This window comes from Sparus aurata, chromosome 11 (assembly GCF_900880675.1).
Source record: "Sparus aurata chromosome 11, fSpaAur1.1, whole genome shotgun sequence".
In the NCBI taxonomy this organism is placed as follows: domain Eukaryota; kingdom Metazoa; phylum Chordata; class Actinopteri; order Spariformes; family Sparidae; genus Sparus; species Sparus aurata.
Window position 1 is genome coordinate 8,612,298 of NC_044197.1, and position 24,933 is coordinate 8,637,230.

Sequence of the window (24,933 nt, forward strand, 5' to 3'; positions counted from 1 at the left end):
CTTCATGGGCTGAGTTTGTACTTTTTATGATGATTGAACTGATCTTCATGTGTAGAAGCGCCATTATGTCCTAATAACTGCGTGTTCTGCTCCAGCTTTTACATTTTGACCTATACAAACCACACATTGTCATTATTTGAAGACTCAGAAAGACACAAGGAGAGAAGTTTAGAGATTTGCAAGTGATTTTTAAAATAATCAAAATAAAGCACAAATAAGAGCTGGAGCCCGGCTTCTCCTGCACACAACCGCCAGATCAGACTCACAACACGCACTCTTGCACTTGCACTTGCACTTTGCACGCACGAGTCACATTGTTCACATTAAGTGCACATGTTAGAACAGCATCAACACACAAAGTTGAAGTGAGGAGGAAACGTCTCCTCGGATGATCACAGGGTTGGTTCACGGGGCGCGATGAAACATGACTCCTCCACAGTAAGAGGTGTTTTTAACGGAGGACAATCATTCGATACAAAAGCGGTGGCGTGAGCCCCAGAGACGTCAGCAGTCCCCGCCTTGAATTATAAGAATCAATTGTTGGAATTTTTTTTATTTTTTTTTATGATCCAAAATGAGAATAGATGGTTGGAGGCGCTCCGTGACTGTCGGGCACACACAGGACGCGCAGCTGTCGGAGGCACAACACATCTGGATAAGAGATCAATGAGTGAATCTGTGATTTATTAGCTAAACTGATCTTCTTTTTTTTTTTTTTTCACTGGAAACGGTCCAAGAGGGTTTTTTTTTTTTTTTTAAGAATGCGTCGCACCTCAGGCTGGATTGGCTGGGCGCTTTGTTTGTGCGCATCTTTGACCGTGAGCGCGCAGGATTACCCGGAGGACGACGAGATGATCCTGGATCTGATCCGAGGGGACGGGACTCGACCTGAGACCAGAGCCGAGCCCGCAGCAGACTTCCTCAGGTGCAACAAGGTAATAAAGAGGGGTGTCAGCGGCGGTGTGGAGGAAGTACAGTACTCTGATACTCTCGTAGAAATAGCAACACTATAGAGTACAAATACTCATTTTTTCTAAATTCAGAGTAAAAAAAAGTAACAGAAATAAAAGTACTCACAATACAGAATAACCCAGTTCAGATTTCTGCACATTACACAGTATTATAATCACATGCCACTTTATTTTAAATACTTTATTCACTGCTGTGTATGTTTATATATCAAAAATCACCATTTGTGTTGTTGATAACATTCTGTATGAGCTGTGGTTGAAAAGTAACCAGTAACTAATCCCATCAAATAAAAAGTAATGGAGTGATGAGGACATTTCCGTCCGAGTGGAAGTGTAACGTCGCACCAAATGGAATAACCAAGTCTCATTAAATACTTAGTTACTTCCCACCTCTGTCAGAGTGCCAACAGCCTGTTACCTGTCTGTGCTGTCTGAAGTCTTCATCATATGATTTTTGTACAATTGTAGATTTCACTATGTTATTATTATTATTATTATTATTATTATTATTATAATTTTGTTTTACCTTAAAATAAACCATCAAGTCTGTAGCTTAATTATAATTTTTTGTCTGAGTGCTTTGCAGCCTTTTACAAGATTTTTTGTCCATCATTCCACAGAGTAATCTTTGCTGGTTGGTTGATCTGGCTAGAAGATAATTATATTGACAGAGGACACAAATTAACCTTCATTTAAATGCGCGCTCACAGCCTGGACGCCCCAAATCCCTTTTTTTCTTTTTTCTTTTTCTAATCTATGCTGTATTATCATCAGATCAACAGAAAACACACACTTATCCATTACACATCTATTGAGTCACATTGTTAATAAACGTCTCGTGCGCTCTGCTCCAGGCGGCGTGGCGCGTGCCCGGTCAGTACCTGGTCATGCTGCGTCCGGGAGCGCGCGAGTCTCACGTGCAGAGGAGCGTCAGGAGGCTGAGAGCCCGAGCGGCCAGGAGAGGTCACCTGCTGGACGTCCTGCAGACATACACCGGAGCTCTGCACGGCTTCCTGGTCAAGATGAGCAGCGACGTCCTCGACCTGGTAACAGCTTCACCTGCTCCTGCTGAGCTTATCAGTGAAACCTGTGGGGGTGAATCAAATGCTAATATCAACACTTATTTGTGCCTTCACGCAGTGTGATACACAGTTGGCTTACAAATATTCTCTGTGGGAGTTTTCTTGTTTTCTTGTTTTATGCTGATTAACTGCGATGTCAAGGTTTTTTTTTGTTGTTGTTTTTTTACACTGATCAGCAACAAGGAATCTTTGGCATCAATGCAAAACAAACAAATAAACAAAAAAATATTCAACATTAAGTAAAGTAAGTTAGTAAGCAAGTAACATTTAACATTTAAATTAAATGACTTTATATTTTAAATACATGGTCTTTGTACAGCGACATGTTTTACAGTGAAACAAGAAAAACATTTTAATAGACCCGCTAAATAAAATAGACAACGTTGATAACATTCATATTATGAAACCTTAATTATGAGCAGCTATGAGGTCATCACGATGATCTCTTGGACATGTTTGGACATCCAGATAATGGAGGATGTGTCAGTCAGTGCCGCTGTGGTGGATAAAACAGGTGAGGGTGCCTCATAGGGTGCCCTTCCAGCGGACCAAACGTGATGAAGTGTCCTCTCTTCAGTATAAATGTATCACTGCATACAGCTGGTGACCTTTCCTTTTGCCCTTCCCTTTGAATCGATCTGATCAAAACAAAATCTACTTAGTCGCCGTTGTAAAAAGGACCCGAAAGCCATGCTTGAGAGAAAGTAAAGATATCATGGTCAAATTCTTAAAAGAGAAATACTGAAGAAAAGTACAAGTACTACTAAATGTAGTTAGTTAAATTCCATAACTGTGTACATTTGCATTCACCTTGATGATAATATACGTTTATATTGTGAGTGTGGATGGTACACATAACTGGTAGCATGTAGATGGAGAATAATAGGGGGCCGAGGATAGACCCCTGGGGTTCTCCTCAAAAAAGAAACTCACGTTAAAGGGGCAATTCTGTATATAAGATTTTTAAAAACATTCAACATCAACTAAAACTAACGACAGAATGTGAATTTAATAAAGATTTTAACATGATGATGTCTATGTGTTGATGATGTTAGCATGCTATTCAGCTAGTGCCACCCCTTCCTGGTCCAGTGGTGTAAACATTAACGCTCTCCTGGTCCCAGGATCACAGTTCGACAGCTTACTGCTCTGCTAACTCAGTTAACTAGCCGAGGGCAGCCACAGTTTTTCAAGTGATATGCTGCCCTCTGTTGTACGTGGCCAATTCTTAAGTATTGTACCTTTAAGGAGGAGGCATCACCTCAGAGAAAAAAACTGCATGATGGCCAAAATTAACCCTTCGTCCACTTTGATCACAATCCTAAATTCATCCAAGAAAAAAAATAATAAAACATGGAACAGTAAAAGGGGTTACAAAAGTAGATGGACAGTTTCACCCTCATCAACTTTCTGTGCAGGATTTATTTTATGCTTTTGAAGCTGATTGTGATCCTTTCAGGCGGTGAAGCTCCCTCACGTCCACTACGTAGAGGAGGACTCGTCCATCTTCGCTCAGAGCGCCCCCTGGAACCTGCAGAGGTTACTGCAGCCTCATGGTGGCATCTCTGAAAACGGAACATACAGTCCACCCAGTGAGTCCGTCCCTGTCACACAAACACCACAGACACACACACACCTGAAGTAATTTATATCTGATCCACACACCCTCTGTTCGGCGCAGATGATGGAGGGAAGGCGAAGGTGTATCTGATGGATGGCAGCGTTCAGCGTTCTCACAGAGAGGTTGAAGGACGAGTTCTCATCACAGACTTCAACAACGTCCCTGAGGAGGACGGAGTCAGAGTTCATAGACAGGTAACGCACATTAATCCAAAAACTCGCACATATTTGTCATTGTGGCTCAATTGCAAAGTGTTCACACGTCTCTCCTCTACAGGCCAGTCAGTGCGACAGTCACGGCACACACATGGCCGGGGTTGTGAGCGGGTCGGACTCTGGTGTAGCTCGAGGCGCTGGTGTCAACCTGGTCCGTGTGCTCAACTGTCAGGGGAAAGGCACCGTGTCAGGAGCTCTGGCAGGTAGGACCCACTGTTTCCCATTGGTTGTGTGGTATGTATGTATGCAACATACATACATGTAATACACAATACACAATTCCAGGAGCTTTGCATTTTGTTTTTACAGCATGTTAGATCACACTTTTACGATATAAGATATAATACATAATACATAAGAATAATGATTTAAAATGTCTAAAAACTATACCTTTGATATGGTTTTTCGTTGAGTGAGGAAGGGAACCTGTAAATGTTAAACTGTAAAACATTACCTCATCCACCAACATTTGTGCCTGCGTCACATCGAATAGATTTTCAGAGTTGGAGTGTTTATTCGCCCCAAACAACCAGATCACTTCAACGTACATTAGTCATAAGCTATCAGGCAATGACACTCAGAAGATGTGTATCACTGTCTGTGATTCAGGTCAATCACTAAACTCAGCACTCTCTCCGGTCAAAAGTCAGAAATTACAGAACACCTGACAGTGAAAGTTCAGCTCTGCCGATCACCGCTGCAGCCAGGTTGATAAATGGGAGGGAAGATAAATCCACTTTTTAATCCTAAAAGTAATCTCTGAGCTCTCCTCCCGTCGGTAAACAGCTTCCAGATCAGAGCAGGATCTGATGTGACTCCGGGTGTTTATTCCTCCAGAAGTTCCGGCTCTGCACCCGAGAGCTGGCCGGCTTTGATTAATCCTTAGAATGAGCCCATTCATGAAATTAAACCCCTCTCCTCTTCTGTCCTGTAAGGTATGGAGTACATCCGAGCAACGTTACTGGCCCGTCCAGTAGAGGCCGTGGTTGTTCTGCTGCCATTTGTCGGTGGTTTCAGTCGCTCATTAAACGCCGCCTGTCGGGACATGGTGGCTAATGGAGCTGTGGTCATCGCCGCTGCGGGGAACTACAGAGATGACGCCTGCCTCTACTCGCCTGCTTCAGAGTCTGAGGTTACAACACTTTGTTCCACAGAACCTAATGGATGTATTCTCACACACAACCCTGACCTTTACATCTTGTGCGTGTGCAGGTCATCACCGTGGGGGCGGTTAACTCAGCGGACCAGCTCATGTCACAGGGAGCCGGCGGCACCAACTTTGGCCGCTGTGTCGATCTGTTTGCGCCCGGTGACGACATCGTTAGTGCGAGTAGTGACTGCAGCACCTGTTTCACCTCCCGCAGTGGCACCTCGCAGGCTGCTGCACACGCTGCCGGTACGCAAACACACACACCTAAACATTAAGACGACACAGTAAAGCAATCTGTGTGTGCAGCTGCTTTAATTTCTTGGACCGTGCATGTGTAGGTATAGCGGCAGTGATCCTGTCGTCCGATCAGAGCATGGCACCGGTGCAGGTCCTGCAGACGATGCTGCGTTATTCCACCAGCAACACAATCAACTTCCTCTCTCTGTCTGACACACATCGGCTCGTTACTCCGAACCTGGTGGCGGCCATGCCACCTGGCAACCAGCAGAGTAAGTGACACACTTCTTATAAACACACAGCATCTGTAGTAGTAGTAGTTCACACTCTGTGCCTCTGTGTGGGTGTGCAGATGGGGAGCTTCTCTGTAGGTCAGTGTGGTCAGAGAGGTCAGGGGTCACGAGCACGGACAGGGCTGTCAGTCGCTGTCGTGCAGGGGAGGAAATGCTGAGCTGCAGCAGCTTCAGTCCTGACGGCGTCCACGCTGGAGAAACCATCACTGTGAGTTCAAGCTGTTGTTTCAAACCACCTCTGTCTCAGTCTACTGTCTGAAAACCCTTTAACTTGTGTTGACAGGTGCGAGACGGGCAGGTGGAGTGCGCTGCCCACAATGGTCCAGGAGGTAAAGGTGTGTATGCTGTGGCGAGGTGCTGTGTGACAAGCGGTCTGCGGTGCCAGATCCACGCCAGTCCAGAGTCTGGGCAGGATGTCGAGTGTGTCGACCCGCAGCACCACCTGACAGGTGAGTCTGCTGCAATATAAAGATTCACAGAGTGTGTAGTTTGGAATATTAGTTTGACATTTCTGCATGTAAATTCATTCACTTTCATGTCAGGCGTTGGATGAGAAGATCAATACCACTTTCTGTTCATGAAGTATGAAGTTATAGCCAGCAGCTGTTTAGGGACTGTATGATAATTATTGGGGGAGGAAGGATTTTGTGTGTGACTTTAGAAAAAGAAGACCCTCCATGCAGAGCTATGAATACTTGTTAAAAAAACCTAAAACACAACCCGTCATTTCTTAACTAACCTCCAACAGCACTGGTTCGTCTCTCTGATGTCGCCACGTTGTTGAACAAGCTGTTGTGACTTAATCAGTTGAGTTCAGAAGTCAGTTGGGCTTCTTGAGCGTATTATTGTGCTGTTAACACAAAGTTCAATTATTATTTTTTCAGTTATCAGTCGATGTTTTGTTCAGGCACCAAAAATACCAGGTTAGGTTTAGGAAAACATGTTAATTATGATGTTGCAGCATCAACACCAACACAGCGATATCACATTGTGCACGCTGGCACATTTGGACAGAACCACACTAGCACTTACTTCCAGTCCTTATGCTAATGTGAGAGTCGAGTAAGTCATCATGTAATATTTTCTAAGAAAGGGAATGACTGCTGAATCAACTCGGCGGCTGAGCTGTAAACCATCTTTTAAACGCCACACGAGGCTCTGATGTGGCTGCCTTGGGAACATCTTGGTCAATTATGCTCGTTGCCATGGCAGTCGCTGTGAAAAGAAAGTGTACTCCATAATTACCAGCATTATGTGCGGTGTAAAGAGCAGGTTTGTTAGTTTACATCATGTTTGTCGCTCATCACCTTCCTGGGGATGACTGCGTGGACGGTGCTCTCAGTGTTGAACCGCGTGTCTCATCTCCTTTCCAGGCTGCACGTCTTGGTCCTTGGCCAGGATCTTGTCTCGCTCCCGTCCACGTCACGGCGACCGGAGACGTTGCGTTGTGGAGGACGGGGTGACATCGCATGCTGTGTGCTGCCACGCTCCGTCTCTGGAGTGCCTCCTGTTGGAGAACATATCAGCGGGTGAAGATCAAGTGAGTATTTTTTTAGGAGATAGAAATGTCTTCAAACTTTCCCCTCAGACTTTTTAAACACCGCTGCCGTTCTCCTGCAGGTGGAGGTGTCCTGTCCCTCTGGCTGGACTCTGACAGACTGCAGTGCCGTCTCTCTGGGCTCTGCTGTCTTGGGGCCAGTTGCTCAGGGCAACAGCTGCCGTGTCCGCAGTGCCGCGGGAGGTGACGGGGCGGCGGGCGTCGCCGTCTGCTGTCGTGTTAGACCACCGGATCAGCCCGTCACGACTCCTCCTCACTGATCCAGTCTCACACCTTTTGGACGTCCAACACCTTGACATTAATGAAGATGTCTCCCATGTTGTCTCCTTTTGTCTTCAGTGACTGTAAGCGCTTCTGTAAAACTGCTTGTTTAAGTCGAGCTCACAAGTTGTATTAATGCCACAGACGTACATGTGTTGCATGTGTAGAACTGTCTCGTTAGCTCCTTTTAAACCCGTAGGCCGACAGTTTGTAAAATGTAACCAAATATTTTTGTATCTTTTACAAAAAAAATACAAATAAAAAAGAGCTTTCATGAACATAACGTTTGCATTTATCTGGCATGATAAACAGATGGGAACCTCATTAATTATATGTATCCGGTGACTTGGATGTGAGTATTTGACCCAATGAGGAGCTTTAGGCAACACAAAGTTCCTAACTAGAGTTGATCGAAGTAATCGGCCTGTTTCACAGCCAACATTAAAGGACAAGTTCACCCAAAAGTGAAAAAAAAGCTGTAAATGACGTCCTATCAAATCAATTTGGGATCTCGAGGCTTCTGAAGCTTTCAATTAATGGACATCCGCACCAAGAACAATAACAACTATAAATGGATCGTTTAAAATGTTTTTTTGCCCACACCACAACCATAACGACGACGACAGCGGGGAACAATATCGTTGGGATCACTTTCAGAGCGGCTTGCTGAGCGACAGAATCACAGACAACCGAGCAAAATCCATATCCAGGATTAAAGAACCTTTTCCTACGAATTAATGTTGCAGGAGAGATGATAATATTGGTTTCTAACTGCAGATGACCTCTATTACGTGAGCTAATTGATGGCAGTTAGAGGGCACTTTCTGCACGGTCTGATAACTCGGTGTTGGTTAATAATACAACAGTAAATGCTTATGTAACACAAATTAGGCTGCAAATCACACATAAACACATCAATGTACCTGAGGCATGCCGTCAAAGGATCAGTGGCGCTGATGTGGTCTTTGTAGGGTTTTGATGTCCTTTCCATTTTATGTTTGAGTCCACATCTACTTCAGTTGTTTGGTGGGAAACCTCACCCGGCTTTCCATCAGCATAATGACTGAATTTTCATTTTTTACGTGAACGTATCCTTTAACGAACCTTCTGTTCTATTCAAGCCTCCCCATAAGCCACGACAGCGAGCCAGTATGCACAATACTAGAGGCGCGCAGCGTAACCAGCTTAATCAGTTCAGCCATTGTTCATCTTATTATTTACATCTGTGATTCTCCGACTCAAATGTGAGAAAGACAGATGAAAAGACAGTCAGCACTTCGCTCAAATCCCTGCTTGATATGCTGAACTCCCCATCAGAGCGCCCGCAGCTCACAGCACGCTTATTATGAACCCGTCTGATGCAGAAGACTGTCTCCAGTTCAGGCTGTACAGCGCTGTGGTTTGTAATCAGCCTGATGAGCAGCTTGATTAATAAGCCAGTCACCCTCTTCTCACTTTGTCTGTTACTTTAGTCTGGAACATGTGGCAGCAGCTTTTAGGATTTCACACTTCAAGACAAAAAGAAGCAGAGTGAAAACAGCACAGGCACACTGACTGGACTGATTCTAGCGGATACGACTTTTGCAAGGACCATCCATCCAGCACTACCAGCTGTGGTGCATTGATGAGTGGCCACAGGAAGTCTGATATCATTACTGATAAATTGACAGAACCCTCCACGACAGATGGGTTTGTCAGTGAATGGGTCACGATAAGAGGCTGCCGGGGTTCTGTGTGAATAACTGGGGGGGAGCTAAGCTGATTAAACGCTCTCAGTCCAACAGGCAGTGGTCCAATAGCAGACAGTTTGATGTGCCATAGCAGGAGGAGCCCAGGTGTTACTAATGACATCAAAAAATTGGTTCTGTTCTATTTGAGTGACCCGCGACAGGGGGGCCAGATCCGGCTCAATACCAGGACCCTGAAACAAAGAGAGCTACATGAAAGTCAGCTATTGTGGTCGATTTCATCTGACGTCACACTCAGGGTGGGTGGACAAATTCTCATTTCACTACCGATTGATCAGCAACAACAAAAAATGATGGGACGTCGACCATATTTCAAACATAAAGATTATTTGATACCTTGTTAGTTTAGAGCGATGTGTGCCAATAGGTTAGAATAATTTACACCTTTCCTATGGTATCATGCATCACTTCCAAACAGTGACATTAGTGACATAAAGTGGTCAGTGGTAGCGTTAACTGTTCGCTGACATCTGACGAGTGATGAGTTATAACTTGAAATATGGACCAATGACCATCAGATTTTCACTCTCTGTTGTCTTTTCAACTGCTGATCACTCACGAAGTGGTGAAACAATTCTGTATGTGTATCTAACCTGGAATACAGCAGTATGACATCATCCTTTCCACCCTGGTCGTGATTGCTGTCATGTGAATAAGGTCTATTCATTTTACAGTTTACACCTGTGCGTTTCCTCCTGACATGTCTAAATATTGTCAGTGAAAAAAAGGCCAAAATCAGATGAGAACACACAAAAAATATAATAATAATAATAATAAAAACCTGCAGGAATCAAAATACAAAAAAGGTTCAAATAAAAATAATAGTGAAACAACATTTTGTTCTATGAAAACTTTTTCAGAGATCATAATGCAGAAAAAGATGCTTAATTCATGGTAATCTAATTCACATCCTAATTTGCATCCTGCCTCCATTAGGCTGCACATTTGAGAACCACATTTGCAGGACAACTGCAAAAAAATTGTCTGCAGTGTTTTATAAAGTACCAAAAAGTCACACTTGAGTTAAAGCAAGGATATTACTCACACACTGAGTTGACTGATGATCAGATCCGATATACATCACTTCTCTGATTATAAGAATCAGTGTGCTTATTTGTTCAACTGACGATAAAGTATTTCAATTCAAAATGTGCTACTCTGGCTATGATGCAGCATGTCATCTACAAAGGAACTAGTAACTACAGGTTTAACAGAGGTGTAGTGAATCAAAGGTGCAATATTTGCCTCTGAAGTGCAGTGGAAGTACAAAGTAGCAGGAAATGGAATTACTCAATTACAAGTACCTCAAAATTTTGGCATCAGCCCCAAAAATGTATGATCAGTTAAGCTCTTATTTTGGAAGGTCAGGACCTCCCTCCTGGAATAAAGTAGCAAATCATTTGACATTAAGTACACGTACATAAAAAAACAATGTTTACAAAAGGTTGTGCATTCCAGTTTATTTTATATCAAATTTTCCCCTTAATCAAACTCTGATGTACAAATTAAAACTGAGTTTTAACATGCATTACAGAATCCTGCGATGGCAGAAGTGAATTTTCAAAATGACAGTAAAAACCCGTACAGATGCCAATCCCAACCCACGCTCGTTACCCATCCCTCCCTGCATCCCAGGATTAAAACAAAAGATTGTTCTGATTTTTTTTCCTTTCTCTTTTTCTCTAGTAGTTGTGGTGATGTAGCAGTGGGGGCAAAACCTAGGAGAGGACTCTTGGCTGAATGCGACTCATGTTTCCAGGTTCATGTATCGCTTGGCACAGACTGCATGCAGCTCCATCAGACACCAGCCACAGAGAAGGGGGGCGGGGGGGCGTATGTTTGTGACAGTAAGTGCTAATGACCAAATTACACAGCAAACAACACAGGGGGCTGTTTTTCCTTTCCCCTCCGTCACACAGAAAAGACAAACTTCACCACCACTTACTGCCACACATGCAAACGTGCCGGAGGAGCACGACGTGACATTCACATCAAGTGAGAGAGAGGAAAATGGGCTGGGTGAGGGTGTGTGTGTGTGTGTGTGTGTATGAGTGTATGAGAGTGTGTGTGTGTGTGTGTGTGTGTGTGGAAGGGCTAAAACAGTGTCTTCCCTCCTCTCAGGCTTTGAAGGAGCCTCGGTGGATCGATCACGTGTCAACTCCCCGTCAGAAAAAAAAACGTTGTTGCATGATTGCTTCGTAGGTCCTCACACTGTAAACATTAACCTGTTAAAGCTGAGAGCTAATCTGCTTAAGCTAGTTGAGGCTCATGTCTTCAGAACGTCTGAGTGTTAAGTGTGACTCCCTTAAAACTATCTAGCATAAATCAGTATCTACAAAGTGTCTCCGCTTGAGTGCGGAGTGAAAAGAAGCAGCATTTTTTTTTGTTTTTATACCATGACCAAAACCCTGTCCTGTCCCCTACACCCTGTTTTATTAGGGTCAAAACTTACACCCCCACCCTCCCCCATACACACAGAATCAACAACCAACAGATACATTCCAACAATCCTTCGTCACAACACACAGAGGACATTTTTCCCTGTATTATCTGAAGTCTAATGGGGGGGGATGAAGAAGCCCTGTTGCACTCCTACAGCGAGACTATTTGACCACAGGAGACGCCGGTTTGGTGTCGCGGTCAGGAGAGGTGGAGCAAACCTTTAACGCACCCCTCAGAGATGTGAGCGTCTGAGGTGGGATGAAGTGGGGGGGGGGGGGGGGTGTTGGGGGAGGGGATCGGGAGGTTAAGGCACTTCAAGTCTCCCGATGATTGGGTTAGGGACGATGGATGTGCGCCGTTCTCGTATGAAACTAGAGCTACATTTGGGTTCAGCTCCTCTGTGTGTGTTTACAAAGTCAGACAAAAGCAAAAACAGAGAAAAAAACAAAACAAAAAAAACAAAATCAAACCTGATAAAGCAGAGGTAACAGGTAACTGCTCTTTGTGTTGATGAGCAAAGTGAATGAGTGTCACACGTTTGCATGTTCTTCACAAGTTCTATCATAGTGTATTATTCTTTGTATGTGTTTGTGTGTGTGTGTGTGTGTGTGTAACCTTGGCACCTAAAAATAAAACATGCTCCTGAGCTCCCCTTCAGTCGGCACTGCTGGCCCACCATGACTGATCGATGCGCTTCCAGATCAGCTTTTTTTTTTCTTGCATAAGGCTTTGAGTCCCTAAACATCCTCTCCATTAGTCAATCCATCCAGAGTCAAAGAAAAAGTGGCAAAGGAAATAAAAAGACAGCGATGAAAAGAATAAAAATCCAGCACGTGAGGCTGCCTGACAGCAAGAAGAAGAGGAAGAAGTAGAGGGAGATTGCTGACCATGGCACTGCTTGTTTCAGATTGGCTGAGGGCCGGGTCTTGTCCTGTTTCTAGGACAGGACCTGCCCTGTGCTGCGTCACCAGGGTGAAAAGGTTTAGTTACAGGCAGAGTGGCTTTGCTAATAGGGCTTCCATGTGTCTGCATGAGTGGCACTGAGAAATATAAGTTGTTAAAAGCAAAAGAAGACGAGGACACGCTCGCCAGGAGGCTCTAGAGGAACTGACCAGTGCTGCTGTACGTCACAATAGACTGGGCTAGACTATAAAGTGCATACTTAACCCCACCCCCTCCCAAGTGCTCGTGTGTGGAGGTGTTCCTGTACAAGTGCACCTGACGTCTGTAAGTTCCTCTAGAGCGAGCTAACGTGACCCTCTCGCAGTTTGCATGATGGCTGTGGAGAAGAGCACAGGAGACTTTAAAATATTATCTTACACTGGAAATTACATCTATGGAACAAATCTTTACAATATGAATGTAATTCATGTAGATACATTGGCAAACATGAGCAGAAAATTGTTAAAACACAACCCGAACCCATCCTCCACCTTGCTGTCATTCTGAGTGAATGAATGAATAAAAGGATAAACTGAAGTCATCCGTGATTGTGGAAGGTTTCTGCACTTCCCACTGTAATCAGCTCTGCCCTGCCCTTAATGATAATGCATCTCCATCATCGCCTTGGCTGCTCTGAAAGGAAGTAATTTATGATTTATTCATAGCTCCTTTGTTGCCGTAGCGACCAAGAGAATAAGTGTTCTGATTGGCTTGTTGTGGAGTCCTAAATGTCCGGACCAATCAGAGGCGAAAGTGCAGCCCTTTCAATTGGCTGCCCGGTGCTGTGCCGCCGCTCCTTCGGAGGGATCCTGCTGGTTGGAGGAGCTACGGGTCTACATCTTCTAGATCGCTCTTCGAATCGCCGAGCATCATGGGAGACTCCGACCCCTGGGAGAGAGACAAGGTGTACATTTAAGAAGAGATCAAAGAAACGTGGTGTCTTATGAGCGGTTATATATCAAGGAGCTATGCGGTGACAGCAGGATTTTAATTCCTTTACAACATATCGGAATCTATTTGTGTCCGACACCCCTGTGTTGTGTGGGAATCCTGTCAGCCGTAGCGGGAGTCAGAGAAGAATGAAGCAGCTTCAAATCCACCGCTAATAACAACCGTGGGAGGCAACAAACTGCCTTCGCAGCGTTTGACAGAAGCCAGTGAGATGTTCCATTTTTGTTCCATTCTTCTCTTTTTGGCTGGGTGAACCGAGCATGAGCAATGAGTCATGTAAGAAGCCCGTTGTGCAGAGCGGTTAGCGCTGCTGCCGCGGCTGATGGCTACCTGTCGGAGGCTGCGGTCGGCGTTTTCATTTGCTGGGCTTCCGTCAGAACCGTTACTGCTGCCAGACTGCTCCTTCTCGTTTAACAACGCTGTGGCGTAGGCCAAGGTGTCCTGCAGAGTTTGACACAGACAATGAAACACACGTGAGCCACTTAAGAGCAGAGAAGAAAAAATACACGTCAAGTACCGGTGACAGCAAGCGTTTGTGTTGTTGGTGCTGGAACATGTGTGTGTACCTGTGCAGAGATGGTGCGCTGGAAGGTTTTGTTGGTGGAGGTTTCATTGGAGACGTTGCTCTGGGGAGTCCAGTAATGTTCTGTCATCTGCGGGGAGAGAGAGGCGTGTGATGCACGAGCACAATAAGCACACAGGTATGACTTGTTTTCCTCTGGGTGTCCTGTTGGTCCTGGGAGGGATTTAAAACTAGAGGTACTTGTACGTAGGTGTGACCGTATATCAGCCCTTTTCTTATTATCAGCGCTGATATTCAACATTTTTCTGATGATCAGTATTGATGATTTTGCTGTCAGATTGCCAATAAAATAAAGTCATTTAAAAAATGTGCTATTTTGGCTCTGATGCAGTATCCTCTCACTGAATGGTAACACGTCACAATCAACAGCCTACAAACACGGAAAAATCTGAAACTGCAAGTATCTAGTTATTAAATGTATTAAATAAAAGGCAGCGAAGAGGAAGTATAAAGTAGCAATAAATGGAAAAACAGCACTGGAGTAAATTGTACTGTTTGAAATTTTGACACAAAGAGTTACATTTTTACTGCAAATGAATATCCAAAATATCAGTTTTCAGTCTCCTTGATTTCTAACAATTGGTATTAGCCCTGAAAAAGTCATATTGCAGGTTCTTGGGAGTATGTGAAAAGACTGTGGAGTAAGTCAACTAATTTTAAGAAAAAAGGCAGCGATGACACCTGAACACTGCCTTTTGTGACTAAGATGTCATGAAAGTATTGAGCTACATAAACTGTTGAAATTGTTAACTTGTCATGTATAAATGGTTAGCTTAAGGTCATGTGTGATTGGTTGAAAGAGCTAAAAGTCTGTAGAAATAATTAGCTAATAAGGGGCTGTGGAGGTACACTAGATAAGAAGGGTTTGGTCTCGAGATTTAAGGCACTGATGACAAAACTACAACATCTCTGGGGATGCTGTGAAACAAAGATCCTCGTTGGAATCAAACCAATCTCTCTCCCCCCTTGTATCCTGTCAGCTACCTACTGTGAATCTCTGATACAGTCAAAATAAACTTGCCTTCTTTTGTAGCCACTGTACTGCCCAGCTCCAGTGACCGGACAAGTCTTTGAAGTAATCCTTGGCTGGAGCACACCTGGTTAGAAAAATTCAAAAGATGCTTGTAATTATGTCGCCAAAAAAAATAAAATATTTTGAGGTACATATAGGAGAATTACTGCTCCTGGAATACTCTGACATCGGACTCTTAGATGTACTCACTTCTGGGCCAATGTGACCAGGAACTTCACACACTGGTAGCAGCGCCTGCTGTCCACGTTGTTGCTCTGATGCATCAAGGCTGAGAAAAGAAAGCACTCGTGTTTCTATACATTCAACAAATCCATTTTATAATAAAACACAAAAGGTGATAATGTTGCCAAGTGGCGTGGCAGTCAAGCAATGATAGATGGAAAGAGAAATTACAAAGTCATACCCAAAAGGCCTTTCTCTGACTCAAAAGCATACTTGAGTCTCTGGGCTTGCAGAGGATCTTCCATCACCTGATGTAAAAAGATTAAACTGCTGTTAGCAAGCTGATCATAATGGATCATAAGCTGAAGGTCACAGAGTTAACTGATGGCTGTCACTCACCAGGAGCTCCTGCAGCATCTGGAAAATGTTCTTCAGTTCATGAGGTGGAGCCGTCTCCAGCTGCGTCTACAAGACACAAAGTGTTCAGAACAGTTTAAAATCATTTACTGAATGACTCTGACAGCCCTGACAGCCGTCTCTCTGAGGTCATGGAGACTTTTCTTGTTCTTTTTCCTTTTTCTTTTTTTACCTTGAGCAGCTGCAGCACGCCCAGGGAGAAGGGCTCGTTACAGTACGAAGTGTAGGTCACCATCTCTATCAGGATAGACAGAGGACCTGACAACTCGCGCATGGCAAACATCACCTGGTGGAGATTCACAGGGACAAAGAGAGAACATCAGTCAGAGCGGCTCTGATAAACAGGCCATGGCTTAAAATAAATGACTGTCTGGTTTTGTATTCTTTATGATAAGATTGACTGAAATCCGTCATGCGAGTCGTGTCTTTGGATGTTACCTCTAGAAGGTAAGGCTGTCCCTCTGGAGTGAAGAGTGAAGCCAGGATGTCTGCGTGGAGGGGGAGGAGCGGGGTGGAGGACGGGACGCCGCTCACACGCAGCTTAAACACTCCTGGAGCTACACGTGAGAAATCAATGCATCATGAATTAGAGCTGGATCGTACAAAAACATCAGCGCTGCGAGCCTGTGGATTTGATTCAAGTGTCTCACCCTGCGTCCGCTGAGAGTTGAGGTCAGTGTGTAGAGTGATGAGGGCCAGGGTGCTGTGGAGGTGAAGGAACTCTCGCGCCTGAGCTGGACTCCACCGCCGGTTCTGTAGAGACACACAGAGAAACAGTTAGTACTGTTGTGGGCAGTAAAAGCTAAATGTTTGTCACTCTTGAGTCTTAAATGAACATTTGTCATTTTTAAATGCTGATAACATTCAAAACTTCTTCAAACAATGAACAATTCAAAAGGTGAAAGTGTTGTGAACCAATACATACTGTTCTGTTAAACACTGTATATTGTGCAGTTCTACCTGGTTGTTTTGCCTGTTGGGTCCTAACAGGAAGATGAGCATCCGGCGATAAGCTGAGTGTTTCAGCAACAACTGGCACGGACCGCAACCCTGTAAGAGAGAAGACAAAACACTGAGAAAACCATCTTTTTCTCATTTTGTTTCATGTTTGGGAGTTGAACACTAAACACTACTTGTTTGTTGACGGTTTATTACCCTCTGAGTGAAGTTGCTGAAGAGGCCGAAGTACTGGCCGCAGTTTTTCACATTCTCGGGAACGTCTTTGTCCAATAAGGACAGCAGGGCGTCCATCAGGTTGTCCAGTCCTGGGTCTCCAAAGTGAAGCGCGCTCTCCAGAGTCTTCTCGAGGATGGATGCGACCACCACCCTCACCTCCCTCACGCTGCACTCCAACAGACAAACTCTGAGGAGGACATACGGTCAAAATCAATATCAGTCTTTAAAATGATGAACAGAAGGAAAGTGTTTCAATTTAATGATGATGATAATGGTGTGAAAACATCCTGAAAACAGAAGAGCAGTTGAAAACACTGTTTGTGTGGGACACTAAACTTGTTCTGGTGTGTTTGGCCTCGAGACACACAGCTGAGTGCGACTGGATCTCTGTTTTGTGGGAAGGGGTGTGTGGTATGTGAAGGGGGCCGGCGTGTACTGATGTTCAACGACCAATCATTTCTGAGGAGGACACAATCACCCCATGCCTAACATTTCATAGTTGTGAAAGGCAACACCTTTCTGGAAAACACACACATACACTTTAGGAAAACCACCCTCTGGCTCCAGGAGTTCACAATCCATATTGATCTCAACATCCAGTCATTCAGTAACACGCACGCACGCACGCACGCACGCACGCACGCACGCACGCACGCACGCACGCACGCACGCACGCACAAATGTGCCAGTGCAGATGTCATTATTTGTTCAAGGGCACTGCAGTGGCTCAAATAGTGTGTTTTTATTAGGTTTCACCAGGTACTCATTAGTCTTTTAGGCCGACAAAAAAACCCCTCATGCTCCATTTGGGAGCTGGACCTTGTTGCTAGGGCCAGGACGTTAACCACTGGGAGTGCTGGTGTTTACACTGCAAGCACCAGTGCTTTGGACCGCCAGGAGGAGCTGGAAACGGAACTGGGAATACAGTAACTGTTCCCCCCTGATATACCGGTCCTACACGGAACCTCACTGTAGTATAGAAGGAAACGTGTGCTGATAACGGACGCCAGTCGAGCCAGACAGGAAGTAAGACAGCAGAATGACATGGTGCATCTGGCCAATTTTCAAAATAAAACATCCTGTGCAAACTCTGGATCAACATTACAACAATACACACTTAAAACAAACAAATTCCGAAGCCATTTAACTACACAGCCTACTCAACAGCAGCACAAAAGTCAAGGAGAAATGATGAAATAAACGCAATCTGAGCAACTCAACAACATCAGGCCGGCATGACGCTCCACTTCTGCAACACTCCCTTTGGGATATGAAGCCATGAGGAGGACTGAACAAAACAGTGCTGTACACGCCAGTTAACAGATGTGATTGGTTGAGTCAAGGGTTTAATTTGTAGAGAGAACTTTGTGATGATAAGAGTATTTGTTTTTTGAGAAGCTGGAAGTTATTTATTCCTACTTTTGAACAAATCCAATGTAATGTTTTATTCTGTTCAAATAAATTAACAAAATATTCAGTCTCCTTGCTGATTTTTCCAATAAATTCTAAATCATTAACATCTTGCTTTTTCTGTTGGCGATGTCATAAACAAGCGGCTCAATTCGTCCATTGCCCAAAAATTGTATATCTAAATAATTCGGTCAATATTAGAAATGCGTAGGTGTGTTCATCTGACAACTACAAGTCAATATGGAAAATCTTTTGTCTGGCGCAGGTTGACTGTAGAGATCTGCAAATCAATTATATACAAAGCTTGAGTATACAAAGTATAAAGAGTGTGAGTGACGCTTTAGTGGCTGCTGCAGCAGAACCAGGGTGGAATAACTTGACCCCGGTCACAGAGTTCAGTGTGCATTGATTGGAATGAGGGAGCAATGCTGCGAGCTGCCAAGTCTGTATCGCATATCACTAGGACAGCTACAAAAGTGCTGCAGTGATAAAACTCAGTCCAAGGCCCCTACAGACACACAGTATATCCATGCTTGATGTTTCAGGGCCTGCATAAAGTGATGTCATAGATAGATGTGTGTGTTAGTGAGAATGTAGTTCTCAGCGTGCTGTCTTTTGGAGAAGACTACGCTTTTTGAAAACACTTGTGGAGCAGGTGGACAGAGGTGTTGTACACATGTAACAGCCGGCAGGCGAGCCCTGACCTGGTCATCTCTCGTCCCTCCGGTCCAACCAGGTACTGCACCATCCACTGACATGCTTCACAGCTCTTCGTCAGCAACACCTCCACCGTGGCCATCCACTCCTCCGTGTCCACCCTGCAGCAGGTCACACATGAGTATAGGTAAACATGGATGCTTATAAGAGATGTTCATTATTCACAGGGTTGGATGTATGTGAGGACATACCTGAGTTTCTTTTTGGTGTGCAGGTAGGTATGTAGGAGGAAGTGAACAGCCAGCTGAAGGCTCTCTTTGGCCATTGGTTGGTAGTCGGGATGCTTCAGCTTTGTCTGTAACACACATGAATATCTTTGTCTGGAAGCCACAAAACTCATCACTGACATATGAACTGCATGTCTGTGTGATTTACCGGGGTTTTAATCACACATAATTTCCACCAGATTACACTGACAATGTTTGAGTGATGCACTTTTGTTATCAAAGTGAAGAAACAAAAAGGCATTCATGGCAGGAGAAAAAGAACCAAAGGAAACATTTCATACATAATTCAAGTAGAACAAATTCCCCAAATATTTGAGGATTATTAGCTCTTTTGAGTCTGAAAGGGTTTTATGATTTGTAGCAAAGCAGTACGAGTGAAAACTGTGATTCTGATTGCATCTACTTAAAAAGAAAGCACTGCGCAACAGGGAAGTAGATAAATAAATATTATGCAAATGTGGACAAGAATATTTGCTTCCTGAAAATTGAGAAATATAGAAGCACGTACTGCATTGACGGAGGCAAGCGAGAGGGTGAAGTTGAAGTAGTCGCTGTTGTAGACGTCTCTGTTCCTCATGAACTTGAGATTCTCATCTCTCACCATCTACACAAACACAAAACAGAGAGGCCAGATGAACCTGGTGCTTCCTCCATTACCGACAGAACGAATGTTAAGGTGGTGTAAACACAGACTTTATATCTTTGGACCTCTAGGTTACTTCCAGTCAGGCAGCTTGATGCCAACTTTACCTGATAAATGCTGGCAGGCATCTTCTCTACAAACAGGCCCTTCTTCTCTCCCTTGCGGACCAGACGGGTGAGGAGAGTGAGTCGGTCGTTGTTGGCCCTGGGAGGGCGGGGAGAGGACTGTGGCGAGACATCAGGAGAGGACGGGGCAGACCTGGGAAACAAAGACACAGGACAGATGATGATGGCTGTTCCTAAATGCTTTTCATGTATAAATAAATAACTACTTTCTCCATGAATATAATGATACATTATCAAAGACATAGAGAGAATGTGTATATAGTTGGAGGTTCACTCACAGTGTAAGGTCCTCAGCCTCTTGCCTCATGATGCTGACTCTGCTCTTTTTGGGCAGGACGGGTGAGTTCTGGTCGCTGATCTTCTGATAGAACAACATGTAGGCGTTCCAGTATCTCCTCCGCACATCGGGGTATGGGTTGGCTGCACGGACACGCACATTAAAGTTAACAACGTGTTCAGTGGTCGAGATTCACATACTTTTTAAGTTTAGCAATTGTGCGTCACTTACATTGGTCGTAAACTTTGGGGCGGTACTCTCCACCGAAGCACTCGTACTCCAGGGTTTCATCGTTCATGTCAAACTCCTCCACCACGTTGTCGTTGAACTTGTACCAACGTCCGCGGGCACTACCACTAAGAGACAGAGGATGGGAAAACACCCGATTAGATACAAAAACGGCATCCATAATAAAACATGTGCACACTGTTCCGACTCAGTTTAAGGCGCGGCTCAAGCAGAGTGAATGCTAACAAGATTTAGAAATTTTGTTTTACTAAATAGTTTAGAGTGGAACATATCATACTGGTCAACTCACTGTCTGACAGGTTTGTCACCACAACAGGATGAACCACTTGCACGCCGCCCAGCCTGACTTATCTACACATCAGATCACTGATCTCTTACTGACAGAGAAAAACTGACTTCACAGCAGCTCCAAAATTTCTCTCATTTCCTAGAGCAAGATCGACGTCCTGAAAACAAACTGTCTTTGTTGTAGTCTTCAGCGGGGATAGGAACAAGCGAGCGAGGGAGAAAATGGTGCCAGATATTAGCTCCTGTGGTCTCTTTACATTCCACTTCTTCAGTGAGCATTCCTGCCTTGCGGAGCCAGACATCTGGAGATGCTTACAAACGAAACCAGGACAGCCCACACAAAGTCTGATGCTGCATTCATGTGCCCCAAGGAGGTCATCTAAAATCTGCCAGGAAAGCTAAAGCAACAGCTTATCGTGCTCCACTAATCACTGGTTACGTGCTTCTTATGTAAAGTAGGAACCAGAGCTGGAAAATTCAATCAGAGAGCAGCACGTCGCTCTGGGAATAACATTAAAACATGAATGTATTTTCAGAGATTAGCCCTTTAAATGAGTGAGAGGAGGAGGGACTTACCGTCTATCTTTAATGAAGGAGTAATAGTGTCCAGCATGAGCCTGACCGCTGTGGACAACAACTCCTACGAGCTCATAGTTCTCAGAGATCGTGACTTTCTTCCTGGGCGACCCTCCTGAGGTTCCATCGGCTCGCCCCTCGCCGCCATCGCCGCTGCAGTCTTGGCGAGCCATTCCAGAGACGGTGTAGGGCTCCATGTTCAGCACCCAGGGGAACTGTGCAACAATAACACAGAATTCACATTCATCATATTACAAATCTGGGATTTGAGGTAATGTGAGACAGGAAAGTATATTCTTGTAAATGGAGATATTGACAACAGTGTATTGGGAACATTGAAGATGAAATAATAATAAATAAATTATAAAGCTCGGGGAGGGGGGGTAATAATCTGAGAGTGAAATCCGAAAGTTGTACATTTATGTGGATAATAATATTCGGAGAAAACTGTTGATATTCTGAGAGCAAAGTGGTAGAATTACAAGAAAAAACTGAAAGATCCTTTGAGATGATAAAGTTATACATACACATTTGAAATTAACGAGAGAAAAGCTAATAAACGGCAAGAGATGGTGTCTGCAGTGTTGGATCAATTTTCCAAGGTGAGGTGATATAAACCTCTTAACAAAAAAAATGAACAAAACTAAAAACTAAACCAAACCTTCTCAAAAATGATCCACATTTGTCAGGATTCAATAATCTTCAGATAATATCAGAACATTTTAGCTTTTTCTCTCGGAAATTACTCGCTGAAAATTATCTACTGTCTATTCATTTATACTTTTAACTGACAACGGCCCGAAAACACCTTTTCTTAGATTTTGTGATTTTGTGATTAGAAAGACTTCGTACCCGTATTTGTTCATCATATTTGATGGAGCGTCCGCTTTCCCAGTCGAAGCCGAAGCGCATGAGGTGGATACAGAGAACGCTGGGCAGGGATTTGATGCATGTCCTCTTCACTGTGGTTCTCTGTGCAGGTGAACACATGTAAACACTGTAAGTACACATGATATCAGTGTGATAGAATATAAGTAGGCGTAGTACTATACACACCTTCTCCTTGCATTTCTCACAGTAGTAGGCATTGCTGCCCTCTAGCACCTCTCCTCTCACAAACTGGTCCAATGAGATCTCTAAACTCTGACAAGATGTCACTCCCAGGTTCAGAGCCATGAATGTTTCTTCACGCTCGTACCTGTATGATGAAAGGTCAAATATCAAACATCATCTGTGACGTTTTCTGAAAATAAAAAAATAACTTGAAGTTCAAGGAAAAACATCTGGAGTTGCTTACCGGTGAGGACAGTCTTTACAAATCTTCTGGTCGGAAAAGATTCCCTGAAATGTGTTTTTGAAGATCTGTTCTCGACCCATTTTCTGGAAGAAAAGGAGTTTCATCATAAATCATATCATTACAACTAATGAGGTGTTATATTACTTAGCTGGGGCTGTTCTTTAAAAATGGTGTGTTATGGTGCATTTGAGTTTTACCTTGAGATGTTCATCGAGCTGGTCCACCAGGCTGGTGAAGAACTCATATGCATCCTGTTGTTCTCTTACATACAACTCTTTGTTCCACATCTTGAAGATCTGCAAGAGACACAAATTTGCATGTGTGAAATAGGTCATACGCTGAATTCAGCTAAAATATGAGGCAGAGCATACTGAATCATCAGCGCCCTTTCAATGAGATAAACGGTCTGTTACCTTCCAGAAGTTCTCAGGAATGTAGTACTGCAGCTTGCTCTCCATCAGGTGACCAAACAATGACTGGACCTGGTAGAAGACGCTCTCCTCCGGCTGATCGGTGTCATCCTCAATGGACAGGAAAGCCTTCAAACCAAACATAAATAATTAGTGTGTGAAACTCGGTCTGGACTCACAGAGCAGATGCCCTCTGGTGACTACCAAAGGTAAACAGCACACAGCAAACACGTGTTACCTCTGGCAGGCCGGGTTGCATGTAGAGCTGCTGAAACACAGCATTCATGTAACATGTGGCGCCACCGTTCTTCAACCCAACGAAACCTGAGACTGAGCGGCTTTCTACTGGAGGCAGATACTGAGAGAGACACAGAGAGTTAGCTTCAAGGTTAAAACATCATTATATTTAATTGTAAGAAGTGTTATTCAGCTTCTTACATCGAACTCCTTGCAGAGGGAGGGATCAGACTGGTGGTGCATGGACATGAGCTCTCTGGTGATGAGTCGGAGGTTTGACAGGGAGCTGTCTGCCAGCATCACCAGAACCTCGTAGGCTGCCAGCCTGCTGCTGGCTGTGCTGCACCTGACCGATAGAGACAACAAAAGATTAACATAGGGGTTTCAAGGCGGTTTGTTAAAAATTATTAAAAAGGATTAACATGCCGTACTTGGGGTGGAAGTCATGGCTCGGGGCTGGGGAGGGTGTGGGGTTTGAACTGTTGATGATGATGCGCGAGGCTCGAAACAGGAAGTCATCCAACAGCTGCTGGATCAGAGACGGACCTGAAGACAAGAGTTACACATCGTCAGATTACATATTATTGATCTTAACTTAACTTCGGTTTCAGTCACGTGTGCATGTTTCTTTGCTTGTGCTCACCGAGATGTTCCTTCTCACTGCCACACAGTGAGAGCAGGGTCTTGATGAGGCGGAGGTGTCCTGCCAGGAGGATGTTGTCTGCCTCACTGGTCTCCATCTCAGAGCTCCAACTGGGCTCAAAGTTGTCGAGCCAAGAGATCTCATCCTCAAGCATGGTGGCTGCGCTCACTTTTATCACTTCCATCTCTGAAGCTAAAGGAGGAGGACAGAGAATATAAGGCAGAGAGAAACAATAAGGTTTAATGGCTGAAACAAAAGTCTATAACCTCTCTTTTACACCAATTCACATCCAAGTACTGAGCAAAGTGACTGAAAATCTGCTTACTTGTTAAGTCATCCAGAAGCTGACATCTCAGGTCAAAGTACTCAGTGCATTGAGACAACAACCTGGGAGGAAAAAAGCAACATCAACAAAAGTGTCTACTTAAGCTTCAGTCATGTATATCTGCAGTGCTTCATGCTAAATTACCTCTGGTTGACCCCTCTCATGACAGATGTTGGACTCCACAGTGGCAGCTGAGCAGTAAGAACTACTTGGAGGAGGAACAAGTTGGGTTTCTGGATGTCAGGGAAGGCTGAAGTGTCCGACTGGCTCAGGGTGTAGAGCTGATCACAAGCTACACGGCGGATCTGAAAGAGGAAGGGACGGAGACCAGAATATAAACACACTCTGCCATGTTTGGGATACATTTCTCTGCTGCAGTCTATTAAACAACAAATAAAGGGTGTTGTTTACCTCTCCGCTGGGAGATCCCAGCAGAATATCAATGATAAAATCATTGACAGCGGGAAGGTTGTAAAAAGAACCTGGAGAGAGAAACAAAGAGGAGGATTTAGTTTCATGAGCTTTGTTTCCATCAAAATGTATTCTAAGTTTAACTGAAATTCAAGAAATTGGCTAAAGGAAATTAAAATGTAGGCTTGTTTCCATTCACTACTCGTATATTAGCATTTGGTTAATGGAGATGAGCAGTAGGTTGCCCTAATTCCCC

The 24,933-nt window shown here is 44.2% G+C and overlaps 2 protein-coding genes across 4 annotated transcripts in view; one reads left to right on the plus strand and one right to left on the minus strand.

The window, feature by feature from the left end:
- The first annotated feature begins 370 nt into the window (after positions 1-370).
- On the plus strand, positions 371-7,671 carry pcsk9 (proprotein convertase subtilisin/kexin type 9). Its single transcript, XM_030432376.1, has 12 exons — positions 371-935; positions 1,826-2,017; positions 3,513-3,645; positions 3,735-3,868; positions 3,951-4,092; positions 4,825-5,021; positions 5,102-5,285; positions 5,378-5,548; positions 5,629-5,777; positions 5,853-6,018; positions 6,943-7,109; positions 7,190-7,671. The coding sequence occupies exons 1-12, from the start codon at positions 762-764 to the stop codon at positions 7,385-7,387; spliced, it is 2,007 nt and encodes a 668-aa protein (XP_030288236.1). The 5' UTR covers positions 371-761; the 3' UTR covers positions 7,388-7,671.
- Positions 7,672-10,576: 2,905 nt separating this feature from the next.
- The window catches only part of usp24 (ubiquitin specific peptidase 24), a 33,483-nt gene continuing 19,126 nt past the window's right edge, over positions 10,577-24,933 (minus strand). For all 3 annotated transcript variants that reach the window (XM_030432957.1, XM_030432956.1, XM_030432958.1), the window contains 31 exons: positions 24,678-24,748; positions 24,411-24,571; positions 24,267-24,328; positions 23,942-24,133; positions 23,730-23,844; positions 23,500-23,644; positions 23,300-23,419; positions 23,065-23,190; positions 22,849-22,947; positions 22,652-22,734; positions 22,411-22,552; positions 22,207-22,326; positions 21,355-21,569; positions 20,473-20,597; positions 20,243-20,384; positions 19,947-20,097; positions 19,705-19,800; positions 19,161-19,264; positions 18,957-19,070; positions 16,822-17,029; positions 16,627-16,716; positions 16,317-16,419; positions 16,105-16,223; positions 15,839-15,952; positions 15,649-15,714; positions 15,491-15,557; positions 15,277-15,355; positions 15,076-15,151; positions 14,038-14,124; positions 13,802-13,912; positions 10,577-13,408 (listed from right to left, as the gene is read on the minus strand). In XM_030432957.1, the coding sequence (XP_030288817.1) occupies positions 13,346-13,408; positions 13,802-13,912; positions 14,038-14,124; positions 15,076-15,151; positions 15,277-15,355; positions 15,491-15,557; positions 15,649-15,714; positions 15,839-15,952; positions 16,105-16,223; positions 16,317-16,419; positions 16,627-16,716; positions 16,822-17,029; positions 18,957-19,070; positions 19,161-19,264; positions 19,705-19,800; positions 19,947-20,097; positions 20,243-20,384; positions 20,473-20,597; positions 21,355-21,569; positions 22,207-22,326; positions 22,411-22,552; positions 22,652-22,734; positions 22,849-22,947; positions 23,065-23,190; positions 23,300-23,419; positions 23,500-23,644; positions 23,730-23,844; positions 23,942-24,133; positions 24,267-24,328; positions 24,411-24,571; positions 24,678-24,748 (3,566 nt within the window). In that variant the 3' untranslated portion in view covers positions 10,577-13,345. The remainder of the gene's footprint in view (positions 13,409-13,801; positions 13,913-14,037; positions 14,125-15,075; positions 15,152-15,276; positions 15,356-15,490; positions 15,558-15,648; positions 15,715-15,838; positions 15,953-16,104; positions 16,224-16,316; positions 16,420-16,626; positions 16,717-16,821; positions 17,030-18,956; positions 19,071-19,160; positions 19,265-19,704; positions 19,801-19,946; positions 20,098-20,242; positions 20,385-20,472; positions 20,598-21,354; positions 21,570-22,206; positions 22,327-22,410; positions 22,553-22,651; positions 22,735-22,848; positions 22,948-23,064; positions 23,191-23,299; positions 23,420-23,499; positions 23,645-23,729; positions 23,845-23,941; positions 24,134-24,266; positions 24,329-24,410; positions 24,572-24,677; positions 24,749-24,933) is intronic.

Bases quoted from the DNA above. Each gene is read 5' to 3' on its own strand.
- pcsk9 (XM_030432376.1), top strand. From the start codon at position 762: ATGCGTCGCACCTCAGGCTGGATTGGCTGGGCGCTTTGTTTGTGCGCA. The intron at 3,869-3,950 runs GTAACGCACATT...TCTCCTCTACAG, and splicing joins GAGTCAGAGTTCATAGACAG to GCCAGTCAGTGCGACAGTCA. The intron at 5,549-5,628 runs GTAAGTGACACA...GTGGGTGTGCAG, and splicing joins GCCACCTGGCAACCAGCAGA to ATGGGGAGCTTCTCTGTAGG.